The following is a 15320-nucleotide window of genomic DNA, read 5'->3' as shown; positions in this document are numbered from 1 at the left end:
CAGTGTTGAGAACTTAGATATTGGATATATTAAGAACGTAAGAACTGTGTTCTGCTGGTTCAGGCCAAAGGCCCATCTAGTCCAGCATCCTATTCCCACAGTGGCCATCAGCCTTCTATCCACTTCTGAGTCCCCAAAACTGGCATTTGGGGGCACGGCGCCTCTGATAATGGATGCAGAACAAAGCCACATCTTATTATGTACTTCCCGCTTCTCTTGAGCATTGAGAAGTTCCAGAGTTTTGTATCCCCGCAACACACCAGACAGCTACTGCGTTTCTGTAATACTAGCTTTATTTGCCAGTATGAAGTCAGGTCACAACTGGAGACGAAGATCCCCCTTTAGAACTTACAGAAGTTCTCTTTCGCGGGTTTTTGCTTTTTACTCTGACGCCTTTTTTTAAAAAAAAGAATGTCCCGAGCCATATTTCGTACGCCTTTGCTGCGAATCTGTAGACCTCCCAGAAAACCTTTTGCTTATGGGTGGTATAAAAATGTTGTAAATAAAATAGAATTCTTCATTTTGTAGAAGAACCTTTATTTAACAAAAACTATACAGTGTGAGAATAGCCTTATTTGTAGCATGGGAGATACTCACTGAAAAAGCGAGGCAACACGGCTGAAAAACCTGCATTATACTGCCACCTAGCTATTTTATTGTCTCTGACGGAGATTTGTTTAGCAGGAGACTGAACGTGGGACCTTTTGCAGAAAAAGCAGGTGCCTCGAAAAGGCAGGCAGACACACGCCCCACTACTCACCAAAACCTTATAAATGGGTGGTGATGGGAGGCAGGGAGACTGTTTGAAGATTATTGGGCTTACTCTTTCCATGATCCGGGCAACAGGAGATCTATGGGTCATATTTATGCCACTTTCCCATGAAAACATTCACTCACAAAGTGATTTACAACAAATAAAAACCAGAATGCGTCTCAAAACCAACCACCACGAGTAAAATTCCATAACAAAATGTTAGCAAATATAACAATGCACCAAAAGGGGGGCAACATTTCGGATGTTGATTGAATGTTGATTGCACAAAATTGGAAGACTACCAACTAAAGAACAATGGCAAGAGAAGTTGATGAACTACGCAGAACTGGCAAAAATGACAGACAGACTAAGAGAAAAAGACAACAGAGACTTTGGAAAAGATTGGGAACCATTCATATTATATTTGCAGAAACAAAGAAAGTCAAAGACTTGATGGCAGGATTTAAATAAACATTCACATTATCAGCATCAGAAAATGTTTAGAAGATAGTGAAATATGATGATGTATTTACTTTTTTTTTTTAGGTTTGATGTTATGTTATTAATAACTTTTTTTGTTAAGAGATAGCAAAATGGGTGAAAATAGAAACAAACCAGAAGCGGAAGTTGGGGGAAGTCTTGGAGGGGAGGGAGGGAGGAATATATAGTAAATGTTAAGAATTTCAGGTGTATGTAATGAATGAAAAAGAAAAATGAATAAATTTTTTTATAAAAAAAGGACAGTCCAGGCCCTTACATCCCAGCTTGATGAGAGAGATCATACCCGCTCCCCAGAATGGCTGGTGGAACCCAGTCAGATGGACAGGGAATAAGTAATAAATCATTATTATTACCAAACAAGAGAACCCTACTAGTTCTTTCCCGTGTCTCAGAAACATGACTGTCTTCAGCCTGAAGTTAGGCATTTAGTATAGCTCTTCCAGCAGAGATTTGCCAGGCATCTTCACTGCTAAATTTCAGGCGCCTCTCAAACTTTTTCCTTATGCCGAAAAGCCTATTCCGTTCTTTAATTAACCCCCACCGCAAATCATTTTTATGACAGTTTGTTTCTGTGCGTCATTGGATTTGTATGTACCACCTTAATGTTTTATACAAGTGGGCCATATATAAATATTTGTACAAATATAAGTAAGTAAAATGGGACGCGTGTGGCACTGTGGGTTAAACCACAGAGCCTAGGACTTTCCAATCAGAAGGTCGGCGGTTCGAATCCCCGCAACAGCGTGAGCTCCCGTTGCTCGGTCCCAGCTCTTGCCAACCTAGCAGTTCGAAAGCACGTCAAAGTGCAAGTAGATAAATAGGTACTGCTCCGGCGGGAAGGTAAACGGCGTTTCCGTGCGCTGCTCTGGTTCGCCAGAAGAGGCTTAGTCATGCTGGCCACATGACCCGGAAGCTGTACGCCGGCTCTCTCGGCCAATAAAGTGAGATGAGCGCCGCAACCCCAGGGTCGGCCAGGACTGGACCTAATGGTCAGGGGTCCCTTTACCTTAAGTAAGTAAAATAAGGAGGTATAAGCAGGAGTGGGGGAATGTCTACAGAAGTACAAGGGGTAGGGGGGACTCTGAAGTGGAAGGGAACCCCAAAAACAGAACTGTGAGTGCTTGCATGCTCTGTGGCCAAAGAATGGTTAAGGCTATTGGGGCGGTGGGATGGGAATGGAAAACCAGAAAGGGAGAGGAAATGCAATGGAGAATTCTAAAAGAGGTTAGCACCCTCAACAGGAGTGCTAAACACTGCAACATTTCGTTGCAGTTCTCACTTCTTCAGCTGAAGCCCTGGAATCCAGATTGTCCTTCTGAGCGGGACAGAAACCAGCACGCACCAGAGGATCGATCCGAGGGAGTTGGCACACAAACAGCCCATGTATCTTTTCCAGATACAGATAATAATAATAATAATAATAATAATAATAATAATAATAGTAATTTATTATTTATACCCCACCCATCTGGCTGGGTTTCCCCAGCCACTCTGGGCGGCTTCCAACAGAACACTAAAATACAATATTAAACATTATAAGCTTCCCTAAACAGGGCTGCCTTCAGACGTCTTCTAAAAGTTTGGTATAGTGGTACCTCAGGTTACAGACGCTTCAGGTTACACACTCCGCTAACCCAGAAAGATTACCTCGGGTTAAGAACTTTGCTTCAGGATGAGAACAGAAATCGTGCAGCGGCGGGGCGGCAGCAGCAGGAGGCCCCATTTGCTAAAGTGGTGCTTCAGGTTAAGAACAGTTTCAGGTTAAGAATAGAGGTCCGGAATGAATTACGTTCTTAACCTGAGGTACCACTGTAGTTACTTTTCTCTTTGACATCTGGTGGGAGGGCGTTCCACAGGGTGGGTGCCACTACTGAGGAGGCCCTCTGCCTGGTTCCCTGTAACTTGGCTTATCGTAGCCAGAAGGCCCTCAGAGCTGGACCTCAGCGTCCGGGCTGAAAGATGGGGGTAGAGATGCTCCTTCAGGTATACTGGACTGAGGGCGTTTAGGGCTTTAAAGGTCAGCATGACCTTAACAGAACCAAGGTTCTGTTCCTGATTTGCACAGAAAGACCTACCTTTGCCGTCCACGCTCATAGCTTGCAACAGATCCCCTCGGATGGGATGCTTGGCTTTGTAGCACAACCTGCAGACGTTGGAAGGGGTGTCATCGCCCGAAAGGGTGGTGAGGTCGATGCAGGTGACGGCCCTCAGGTGCCAAGCTGCCTTTTATCATATAGAAATATACATATACATTAGGAAAAGGCCTTATCATATAACTGCATGCCTAGAGAACATCTGGGACTTAGGAGGCCAGGACAGATAAGAGCGCTGGTACATAAGCAAGCCACAATGAACCACAGACTCTCACTTTCCCTCCTCTCATCTATTTTCTGTGCCAGGAGAAGATCAGAAGCTACTGGAGATTTTTCAACAAACCAGTTTGCTGAAAATGCTCCCAACCACAGCTGACCAAACCCTGCTTTCAATAGGGATCCTTCTCACCGGTCGAGATCCTATTCCCCCTCCTTCCTGTAGCTCGTGGTTTAATTTAAACAGCTGTGAGATCAGGGTGATTAAGCAGACAATATTTTGCGCACTGTATCTGTCAACTGGCACATTTCATGCATACTGGGGAGAGAAGGAAATAAATGTATTTAAAAGGAAACAAAAAACCAGGTATGATCCATCTAAAGTTAGGCAATTTAAAATCTCCCTGATTACAATGGAAAGGTCACCCACACGCCCCTAATGCTGTTCCCTCTGATGTGTATGGGAATTAGAAGGGGATAAATCTGTCCAGATTGCACTGGACCCATTGCCTTGCATTTAAAGTATTATAACCTAGAGAAAGGAATACTGAGAGGTAATGTGATAGCCATCTTCAAATATGTTTTTTAATGCTTTGGTTTCTGAACGTGCCTCGGAAGTCGAACATGCCATGCGGCTTCCATATTGAGTTTTCTGTACGGAGGCTTCCGTACTGAGTTTTCAGTTTTTGAACGTTTTGGAACTGGGATGGTCTTCTGGGACAGATTACGTTCAAAAACCGAGGTACCACTGTAACGCTAGAAGAATTCGTTTCCATCCAAAATTCATCGGCCATCAAAATCAAATCTTGCTTTTGTTTGTTTGGGTTTTTTAAAAAAGGACTGTGAAATCAGCTCACTTCAGCTCACTTCAGGCAGACTTTCCTAAGCTTCCCGAACTTCACGGAGGAATGCAACCTGCCAAGCCTTGCCCTGGGAACCCCAGTTCAGAGTCTTGGGGCTGTTGCTTCTGAAAAGCACAAGACTGAAAAATTAACGGCTTACTCAACAATGGTAATGGTGGTTGCTTTTTCCTATTTGGTTAGTGGAACCTCGCCTCCCCACAAACCCCTCATGGCCTCCCCAGATCTGCTCCAGAGGTTTGTGGGGAAATCCGGAAGAGATTTCCAGGGCACATAGAGGAGAAATTTCCACTGCACAGCCATAAGTCCTCACGCTAATGGAACTGCATGGCTGACTATTGCTCTAGTTCTGGACCCAACTGTTTTGAAATGTGGCACTTAGCTGTTTTAGCACCCCTTGCTTCTTATTCTAGACCCTCCTAGAACATCCCCAGATCTTTTCGCACCCCAGTGTAAAGTGCTGAAAAACAGACTGTGCTGTATTGAGAACGGATGTTATGAATCAAGCTCTCCTTGAGAATCATTTAGATTCCCTGTCTCATGGAGAAAGCAGGGGTAGATACAAAGGATTTCTTTTTGCTCTGAAGCACTTTGCTTTGCTTTCTGTACGTGTAGAGAAGAGACCAAGTGCACTTTTATTGTTGTTGGAATTCCTATTCCAGTTAAAATAAATGGAATGAAAATTGAATGTATAATCAGCTCCCAGGAAAGAGATTCTGGCCTCCGCAGTTGAAAAACGAGTTGTGAAGACAGATGTAGCAAAAACGGTTCCAAGAATTGGTGTGAACTTGTAGGGGGGCTTTTTTTTTTTTTGGTTGCTGTTTAACCGAGAAGCTATTTTTACAGAAGAGGCCGAGCTATGAGAGTCTGACTACAAATTCCATAGCCAAACCTTCGCCAACACTCACGATATTTCAAAGAAATATGTCAGTCTAATCCAAGCTGACATTAAAACCCACTATTATCAGTTTTTAAGCAGAGACATTCAAATATCCATATTAGGGCAATGCCTTTAGTTGAGCAGCAAAACAGGATTTTGTGGTATTTCAGTCAGTAATATAAAGTCATTGCTCTAATGTGGATGTTTCATTTAAGTAATTTTTCTTTATTTAGGTAAAAACAAATACGCAAAACCCATGAAAACCACACAGAATATCAACCAATGATGAAAAGGGAACGTCCAACATTCTAAAGGCTGCAACAGAAGTCTAGTGTCCAGACCAAAAGAAGTAATAAAGGTAAAGGTAAAGGTACCCCTGCCCGTACAGGCCAGTCTTGCCAGACTCTAGGGTTGTGCGCCCATCTCACTCTATAGGCCGGGAGCCAGCGCTGTCCGCAGACACTTCCGGGTCACGTGGCCAGCGTGACATCGCTGCTCTGGCGAGCCAGCGCAGCACACGGAACGCCGTTTACCTTCCCGCTGGTAAGCGGTCCCTATTTATCTACTTGCACCCGGGAGTGCTTTCGAACTGCTAGGTTGGCAGGCGCTGGGACCAAAGGACGGGAGCGCACCCCGCCACGGGGATTCGAACCGGCGACCATGTGATCGGCAAGTCCTAGGCGCTGAGGTTTTACCCACAGCGCAACCTGCGTCCCTAAAAGAAATAATAGCACCTCTCTATTCTGCCCTGGTCAGACCACACCTGGAATAATGTGTGCAGGTATAGGCAACACAGTTTAAGAAGGATGTTGACAAGCTGGAATGTGCGCAGAGGAGGGCGACCAAAATAATTCAGGGTCTGGAAAATAAGCTCAGTAAGTTTTGAACTTGAAGTCCCACCAGCCCCACTTAAGGTTGCCAGGCCTCCAGGGCTGACCAGGAGTTTCCAAGTATCATCATCATCATCATCAGTGCTTTTTTCTGAGGGGATGCATACCCCTAAACATTTTGCGAATCTTTGTACTTTTGTCCATTTCCTGTATTTATATTTCCCGATCTGAACTATAAAATGGTGATTTTTCTTGAGTCAAAATGAGAGTACCCCGAAACATTTCTTAAATAATAATACAGTGGTGCCTCGCAAGACGAAAAGAATCCGTTCCATGAGTCTCTTCGTCTTGCGGTTTTTTCCGTCTTGCGAAGCAAGCCCATTAGCGGATTAGCGTTATTAGCGCTATTAGCGGTTTAGCGGCTATTAGCAGCTATTAAAGGCTTAAGGGATTAGCGGATTAGCTGCTAAAAGGCTATTAGCGGCTTAGATCAGCTGATAAGCGGCTTAGATCAGCTGTTCAGTGGCTTAGCGAACAGCTGTTAAGCGGTTTAGGGGCTTGGGGAAAAGGCTGGGAGGGGGGAAAAAACCCCAGGAATCGCAAGACATTTTCGTCTTGCGAAGCAAGCCCATAGCAAATTCGTTTTGCGAAGCACCTCCAAAACGGAAAACCCTTTCGTCTAGCGGGTTTTCCGTCTTGCGAGGCATTCGTCTTGCGGGGCACCACTGTAATAATATTGATAATAATAATAGAATTGATAATAATAAAAGAATTGTCCAAGAGGTGGCTTAGAAAATGCACACTCCTACCCACTCAGGAATCAGCATATTTAAAGCTTATTTGTGGTTTTGCCCCTCTCTGAGGTGCCTCAGCACCCACCACACATGTACACAAAAAGAATCTTTTTACCAGCCTCATTACCATGGTCCTCAAAAATGAATTATTAAAAAAGGCAAGCACCATCTTTTATGCCTATAGGCAACTGGAACAAAAATCAGTAGAGTCGTACCTTGGATCCTGAACGCCTTGGTTCTCGGACGTTTTGGCTCCCGTACGCCGCAAACCCGGAAGTGAGTGTTCCGGTTTGTGAATGTTCTTTGGAACCTGAACGTCCAACGGGGCCTCCGATTGGCTGCAGGAGCTTCCAATCAGAAGCCGCGCTTTGGTTTCTGAACGTTTTGGAAACCGAATGGACTTCCGGAATGGATTCCGTTCAACTTCCAAGGTATTAATGTATTAAAGCCCATGGAGGTATAACAGGTGTATGTGGAACACGAGAGCAGAATACTCAAGGAGCAAAAGGACGTTGCCTGATACAGAATCATATCACTGGCCCACTGCCTACACTGACCAGCAGCCAGAGTTTCAAGCAGGGGATTCTCCCAGCTCCTACCTGGAGATTCCAGGGATCACCCTCAAGACCTTTGACACGCAAAGCATGTTCCCTACCCCTCGGACACGACCCTCTCCTGGGAGCCACTTACCTGCCAATTCTTTTTCACAGCCCGCTGTGTCTGAATTTGAGCTGCCCGCCTCAGGACCGCCGGCTGGTTCACCCGGACTCTCGCAAGCCAGCTGAGGTCTGTGAGGAAAAGCGCCTAGGTCCGTTTAGTACATTTTTTTTTATTATTATTATTATTATTATTATTATTATTATTATTATTATTATTTTGAATGTATTCTTATTGCATCGCATCTATGTAACCCAAATAATAAAGCAGAACAAAGACATAAAAACTAAACCAAACCAAATCAATAAGCAACATGGCACCCCCAGATCTGCTGCTTGGTGCCCTTTGCCCCACTCTTTATTTTTTCCTTTTGAAATTATATTTCGGATTGTTTGGGGTCCTGTCCCCCCCCCTTTTTACCCTGGGCAGCAGCTGGCAGGGTGGACAGATCCATGCACAAGAACATTCCCCAAACTGCAAAGGATGAAAGGCAAAACTCTGCAGTGATTGTGATGATGATGATGATTATCCTCATCATTTGTAAGCTGCCCATCTAACTGAGCCACTCTGGCCACTTTTGCACACATCCCCCAAATTCAGTAGCCTTTCTTATCCACATGCAAGTTTAATCAGAATTAAATTCTGCAAGGAAGAAAACCACAATTTCAATCCCCGAGCCGTTTTGCAGTGTGATGTCCATGCCAGTTTCTCAGATTTCAAAATGTGTCACCCGGGGACTGGAAAAGCTGGGGACCTATGCCCTCTTTTGAGAACTGCTTCACAAATAAAGTCCCCCCCCCCAATAGTAAAAAAGGTAAAGAGAACCCTGACCACTAGGTCCAGTCGTGGCCAACACTGGTGTTGCGGTGCTCATCTCACTTTATTGGCATACAGCTTCCGGGTCATGTGGCCAGCATGACTAAGCTGCTTCTGGCGAACCAGAGCAGCGCATGGAAACATTGTTTACCTTCCCACCACAGCGGTACCTATTTATCTACTTGCACTTTGACGTGCTTTCGAACTGCTAGGTTGGCAGGAGCAGGGACCGAGCAACAGGAGCTCACCCCGTCGCGGGCATTCGAACCGCCGACCTTCTGATCAGCAAGTCCTAGGCTCTGTGATTTAACCCACAGCGCCATCCGCGTCCCCCCCATATACTATACACAGATTATTCCTAGGTAAGCAGGAGAAGCACATGTTATTATTAATTAGATTTCTTACTTGCCGGTCACCATCCCAGGGTCCCAGGACAGCTCACATCAATTTAAAAATAGAGTATTAAAACCTCTTTTTTTAAAAAAAAAATGCACTCAATAGAAAAGAGTGGCTCCTAAAAAAATATGCATTTCAGGTATACAAGGCCTGGGAAATATGTGCAACCCTCCGTTAGGAACTGCTGTTTCAGAGTCCAGCTTTCCAGGCAAATGCAGGTCAGAAAACTGGATATATTGGGGAGGGGGGAATTATGTGTGAATCATCTCAAGTACCTGCCAAAGGAGGAGCAGGGAAGCAGCTTAGATATTCATTAAACATGGAGCGTGAATAGTACCATTTTTTATATGTCATCTGCTCCATCTAAATATTCATGGGGCTTCAGGGATAAAAGTAATTAAAGCAGTTAAACTACAGCTAATTAGCCAACTTTCTTTTAATCCTCCTCTGGAAAAAAAAGAGAGAATGTTTTACTCCCTCTGAAGATGTGTCCAAAAAAGAAGAGAGAGTGGGGGGGGGGGAAACAATCTTCAAAACTGTATTTAGAAGTTTCATAGGAGAGTCAATCTTTCTTGTTTTCTTTTCTTTTTTAACTTGAGGGCCTGTGACTGTAGGCAGCTTGGCCCATTATGCCTCAGGGTACGGCAGCATAGCTGGTGTTGCGCCAAAGAGAAAAGGACGTTAATAAGATAGCTTTGAACTGGATGGCTGCAGAGTACAGGCGAATTCTCTTTAATTGGTATAAAACGGTGCCAACCCACGAAGCGGCGGGTAGTGGAATATCTGCCCAAATGGCTGGCAATGAAGGGCTATACTTTATGAGAGGAGAGATGATAGCCGTCTTCACGGATCTCAAGGGCTGACACATGGAAGATGGAGCCAGCTTGTTTTCTCCTGCTCCGGAGGGTAGAACGGATGACTTCAAGTTACACTACTGAGCAAGGGGGACCCAAAGCCTGTCTTGGTAGAGGCGAGATTTCTACAAGCATCCAGAGATACCCATTTTAGACATCTAGGACACACTGACAGCCTTAAAAAGATGTTGGACGCCAACTCCCATTAGCGCCAGTCAGCTTGGCCCAGTAGACAGGGATCGTGGGAGTTGGAGTTCAACACCACCTGGAAGTCAGAGGTCCCCATCCCTGGCCTAGCACCTCCACTTAGAAAGATCAGGTAGCAGATAATAGGAAATGGGCTCACCCCTAATCCCGAGACTCTGGCTCCTGCCAGTCAAAGTAGACAAGAATGGGCTGGAGGGTCAACTCATCTGATCTGGTGTAAGGCAGCTTACCATGTTCCCTACAATACTCAGGATTTATTCACAGGGCCTCCTCAGTTGTGGCCCCAACACACTTTGTCTTTTGAGGACCCCCAAAATCTAGGGCTGGATTTCTACCCTCAGACAGTTCTTCAGTGATATTTTGCAATTGTAGATGAATGGTGACTTTCTGTTCCATTCGCAGTCGTGAGCGTTCTTAGAATTTGATCTTTGATTTTTTTAAATGCATTGAGTTTTTGTTTGCTTTTTTGGTTACCTTTTTAAAAAGCTCTTAGGACTCGTTAGCTTACCTGAGTGAGCCTGGACTGCTAACCTATATATGTGATGGTTTTGCCTTGCAATCTCTACATTTTTGGGACGTTGTTTTTCAGATACATATACAGTGGTACCTTGGGTTAAGTACTTAATTCGTTCTGGAGGTCCATTCTTAACCTGAAACTGTTCTTAACCTGAAGCACCACTTTAGCTAATGGGGCCTCCAGCTGCTGCCGCACCACCACTGCACGATTTCTGTTCTCACCCTGAAGCAAAGTTCTTAACGCGAGGTAATATTTCTGGGTTAGCAGAGTCTGTAACCTGAAGCGTATGTAACCTGAAGCATATGTAACCCAAGGTACCACTGTATCCTGATTAGAGTTATAATTCCTTTGTAGTGCATAACAAGGCATTAAACCAGGCATAAGCAAACTCCAGCACTCCAGATGTTTGGGACTACAACTCCCATCATCTCTAGCTAACAGGACCAGTGGTCAGGGATGATGGGAGTTGTAGTCCCAAACGCCTGGAGGGCCGGAGTTTGCCTATGCCTGCACTAAACCTATTACTGCCTTTTCCATTACTCGATCTTTGAACTTGCAAGCTTCTTTTACTATCCCTATATACTCAAGGTGTACCAAATACACGTACCAAATCTGGTGCACTCAAGATGCTTCTGGACTAAAACTCCCGTGACCGCTGCTCATGCTGGCTAGGGCTGATAAGAGATTATTATTATAATTATTTACCATATTTTTTGCACCATAACACTCACTTTTTTCCTCCTAAAAAGTAAGGGGAAATGTCTGTGCGTGCTATGGAGGGAATGCCTACGGGTGGCATGCCTACGGATTTTCCTCCTCTAAAAACTACATGCGTGTTATGGTCGGGTGCATGTTATACAGTGAAAAATATGGTATTTGTATAAACCCTTGGAGTGTCTGGGGTGGTAGGGGAGTGGTAGTAGCTCTGGCAGGGTGTTCCTTCTGGTGTAATATGTTCACCTTTTGTAGACTGAGCTCCTAGAAAGTGTCAGCAAGTGACAGTGGCCACACCCTGAGAACGGCTTTGACTGGCTGGTTAAACCAGGTGAGGGTAGCCGATGGGTCTAAAACCCTCAGTGAGTTAGGGACTTCCCCTCCAGCAGATTGAGAAAATGAGACTAATAGTGGGTCAAACGGTCAAGAAGGCATTTTCTGCACATGCTGTAGACGCAGCATTTCTCAACCTGTGGGTCCCCAGGTGTTGCTGGACTACAACTCCCATCATCCCTGAGCTCTGGCCTTGCTAGCCCAGGGGTGATGGGAGTTGTAGTTCCAATGACATCTGGGGCCCCACAGGTTGAGAAAGGCTGCGTAGAGGGAAGTGAGGGGCAAATGCGGCTCATCAACCCGGGAAGGTAGCCCACCTAGGAGAAGGAAAACTCTGATCCTAAACCTCTGCTGCCCTGTGGGGTATCTTCAGGAGATGAAAAGGCTCAGGAGTAAAACCCCACAGAAATCTGGAATGGAGTCCCTAGGACAGTTTGGACGGCACCTTGGACGCCTCCTTCTGGCAACTCCTGCAGCCAAGCTGATGTGGTCGAGAGGAAAGTAGAGCAATATGTTTGGCACCTGCCTCCGTAATGATTAGATGATGCCTTGCATTCTGGTGCCAGATGTGCTGCTCTACTTTCCTTTGGACCACATCAGCAAGGCCCCCAGGGTGGGGTGCGTGTTCTTGATGTCCTGGCAGCTGAGGACCTCCAGACACACTGCTCTGCCTCACACCCCAAGGAGGTCACTTTGGAGCTGCTAATGCAGCAATTTGATTTCACCCTCAGAGGCACTGTCTCTCGAAACAGGCAGGGTGTATATGTACAGTGGTACCTCAGGTTACTGGGGACGCGGGTGGCGCTGTGGGTAAAAGCCTCAGCGCCTAGGGCTTGCCAATCGAAAGGTCGGCGGTTCGAATCCCCGCGGCGGGGTGTGCTCCCGTTGTTTGGTCCCAGCGCCTGCCAACCTAGCAGTTCGAAAGCACTCCCGGGTGCAAGTAGATAAATAGGGACCGCTTACTAGCGGGAAAGTAAACGGTGTTTCTGTGTGCGGCTCTGGCTCGCCAGAGCAGCGATGTCACGCTAGCCACATGACCCGGAAGTGTCTCCGGACAGCGCTGGCCCCCAGCCTCTTGAGTGAGATGGGTACACAACCCTAGAGTCTGTCAAGACTGGCCCGTACAGGCAGGGGTACCTTTACCTTTACCTCAGGTTACATATGCATTCAGGTTACATACGCTTCGGGTTACAGACTCCGCTAACCCAGAAATAGTACCTCGGGTTAAGATCTTTGCTTCAGGATGAGAGCAGAAATTGTGCTCCGGCGGCGCGGCAGCAGCAGGAGGCCCCATTAGCTAAAGTGGTGCTTCAGGTTAAGGACAGCTTCAGGTTAAGAACGGACCTCCGGAACGAATTAAGTACTTGACCTGAGGTACCACTGTATATGTAATAATAATAATAATAATAATAATAATAATAATAATAATAATAACTTGCAGCTTTTGCAAGAGGATCCATGCACCAAATTTCCACCAATGTACTAAACCCACGTGCGATTCAGATAGATCTGCTCCCCTGGTGTGGACTTTAAACCCTTTCATAACAAGAGGAATTTTGCCAAGGATGACCAAAGGGAAAAGGAAGGCGGCTACCTCCACAATACCTGCGTGGCAGAAGGAGTTTAGATAAGTGGATTCCCACAACCGCCCTTCACAAGCTGCAGCTACGAAAGTTTCTCTTCTCTCCCCCAACTATTACAAAATGCAGAATTCTTTTCCTCCTGGAGTCACCAGCAAGCTTGGGCAGTAAATAAAGCACATTGACTAAGGTGAAAGTGCCACTGACCTCAGCAGTGCTGCTTCTCCATAAATATGTCTCATCTGCAGTTAGCATGCTGCCCTTAAGACTTGGGAGACCAGGGTTCAAATCAAATCAAACAAAGCTTACTGGGCCATTTGCCAGCTCTCAATCTGACCTACCTTGTCTGGCTGTTGTGAGGATAAGACAAAGAGTGCTGCTTTGAGCTGCCCCTCTGAGGAAGGACAGGATACTAATAAATAATAATAATACTTAATATGCTAGTGATTAGGATTGCACAGCATGCTCTCACTGGATAGCAAATCTTATTAGCAGAATTTAAGGACATATACAGAAAATTGCACTGTTGGATACTGTATGTACACAGTGGAATACTTAAAATATTTTTGGATTCTGGAATGCGGGGTCTTGCCAAGCCAGTTGAAAAGTGGGACACCCCCCCCCCAAAAAAAATAAGCCAGTCCTGTTGCATCTGGGGAGGGGTCACCCCTAATGAATGCGCCCACTGACAGCACCGATGCGTATCCTTAATCAGGCACAGAATGTCCCGGTGGGGCTTCTCCTGCAATCCCAGCCCCCCATTGACCTGGAAGTAAGCCACGCTGAATTGAGCAGGGCTTGCGTCTAAACGGGCACAGCTGGGATTGCTTGTGAGTAAGCACGCGCGGGGCTTGCAACGACCCTGGCGCCTGCCTGCCTGCCCCCTCCCGCTCGGCAGCATCCGAGCCAGCCTTACCTAGCGCCGTGCCCTGGTTCCTAGCAGCCATGATCGTGGCAAACCCGCCTCTCCTTCCAAGCTTCCCGCACTTCCTGCTCTGCGTTTCCTCCTCCTCTTCCTGCTGCCTCAACCCGCCTCCCACCCCCCCCCCCCCGGTGCAAAAGAGTCTTTGCAAAGTCCGCGCCGAGTGGTGGATTGGGCAATGCAAAGCAGGCTTTTCGTTTTGCTGCGCTTGCACGCCGGCCTCAAACTTTCGCTGTTTTGCTTTCAAGTGCAACGTTTCCCAGCATCTTAAAAAGCAGAGACATCACCTTGGCGACAAAGGTCCGTAGTTAAAGCTATGGTTTTCCCAGTAGTGATGTGTGGAAGTGAGAGCTGATCGCCGAAGAATTGATGCTTTTGAATTATGGTGCTGGAGGAGACTCTTGAGAGTCCCATGGACTGCAAGAAGATCAAACCTCTCCATTCTGAAGGAAATCAGCCCTGAGTGCTCACTGGAAGGACAGATCGTGAAGCTGAGGCTCCAATACTTTGGCCACCTCATGAGAAGACTCCTGGGGAAAGACCCTGATGTTGGGACAGATGGAGGGCACAAGGAGAAGGGGACGAGGGAGGATGAGATGGTTGGACAGTGTTCTCGAAGCTATCAGCATGAATTTGACCAAACTGCGGGAGGCAGTGGAAGACAGGAGTGCCTGGCGTGCTCTGGTCCATGGGGTCACAAAGAGTCGGACACGACTAAACAACAAGCAATGTTTCCCATTGCTTGTTTGAATCTGACGTTTGCAGCAGGATCTGTTCGCCCTGCAGCGGGATCCCAGGCAGACTTGACTCTGGAACACATGCCCCTCATTTGCCATGGGAACCTAGGAGGCTGCCTTTGGCTAAGAGTCAAAACCATCGGTTCTCCTTTCTCAGTCATGTATGCACTGACTGGCAGCAGCCACACACACACACACACACACACACACACACACACACAGGCAAAGGTCTTCCCCTTAGTCCTATCTGGAGATGCCAGCCTGGGCTTGAATTTTGGACCTTCTGTATGCAAGCAATCTGCAAATGTGGCAGTCCCTAAATTGTGGGGATTCTCTCTGCAGAAGTGTGTTTGGCACCACGTACAGCTTCAGCTTCAATCGTATGCTGAATTCGCACCTCTTTAACCTGGCATTTGGCACTTGATATATGTGTGTGTTGTTTTTTTTAGGATCCACTTTAGTGCAATTTGTTTCAAACTGAAGTCTGTAAGCCCTGTCTTTGCCGAGAAGATTCCTGCATTGCATTCCTCCAAGGAGCTCAAGGCGGTGTGCATAGCAGATGGAACAGGGTTCTGGGTTTCCATCCCACCCCCACCTCGAGCCAATTTCAGGGGGAACATGGGGAGTTGGGGGGAAACCACCCAGCCTCTTGGGCTTGC

The 15320-nt window shown here is 46.4% G+C and overlaps 1 protein-coding gene across 1 annotated transcript in view; it reads right to left on the bottom strand.

Annotated features, from left to right (window-relative positions):
* Positions 1–14037, bottom strand: part of DERA (deoxyribose-phosphate aldolase) — a 46225-nt gene extending 32188 nt beyond the window's left edge. The window contains exons 1-3 of the mRNA XM_083402391.1: positions 13919–14037; positions 7619–7716; positions 3331–3478 (exon numbers count right to left, since the gene is read on the bottom strand). Of these exons, the coding sequence (XP_083258517.1) occupies positions 3331–3478; positions 7619–7716; positions 13919–13949 (277 nt within the window). The 5' untranslated portion in view covers positions 13950–14037. The remainder of the gene's footprint in view (positions 1–3330; positions 3479–7618; positions 7717–13918) is intronic.
* Positions 14038–15320: the final 1283 nt, after the last annotated feature.

Source organism: Podarcis tiliguerta (assembly GCF_965153285.1).
Source record: "Podarcis tiliguerta genome assembly, chromosome: 10".
Classification (NCBI taxonomy): domain Eukaryota; kingdom Metazoa; phylum Chordata; class Lepidosauria; order Squamata; family Lacertidae; genus Podarcis; species Podarcis tiliguerta.
This window is presented reverse-complemented; position numbering and strand designations above follow the sequence as displayed.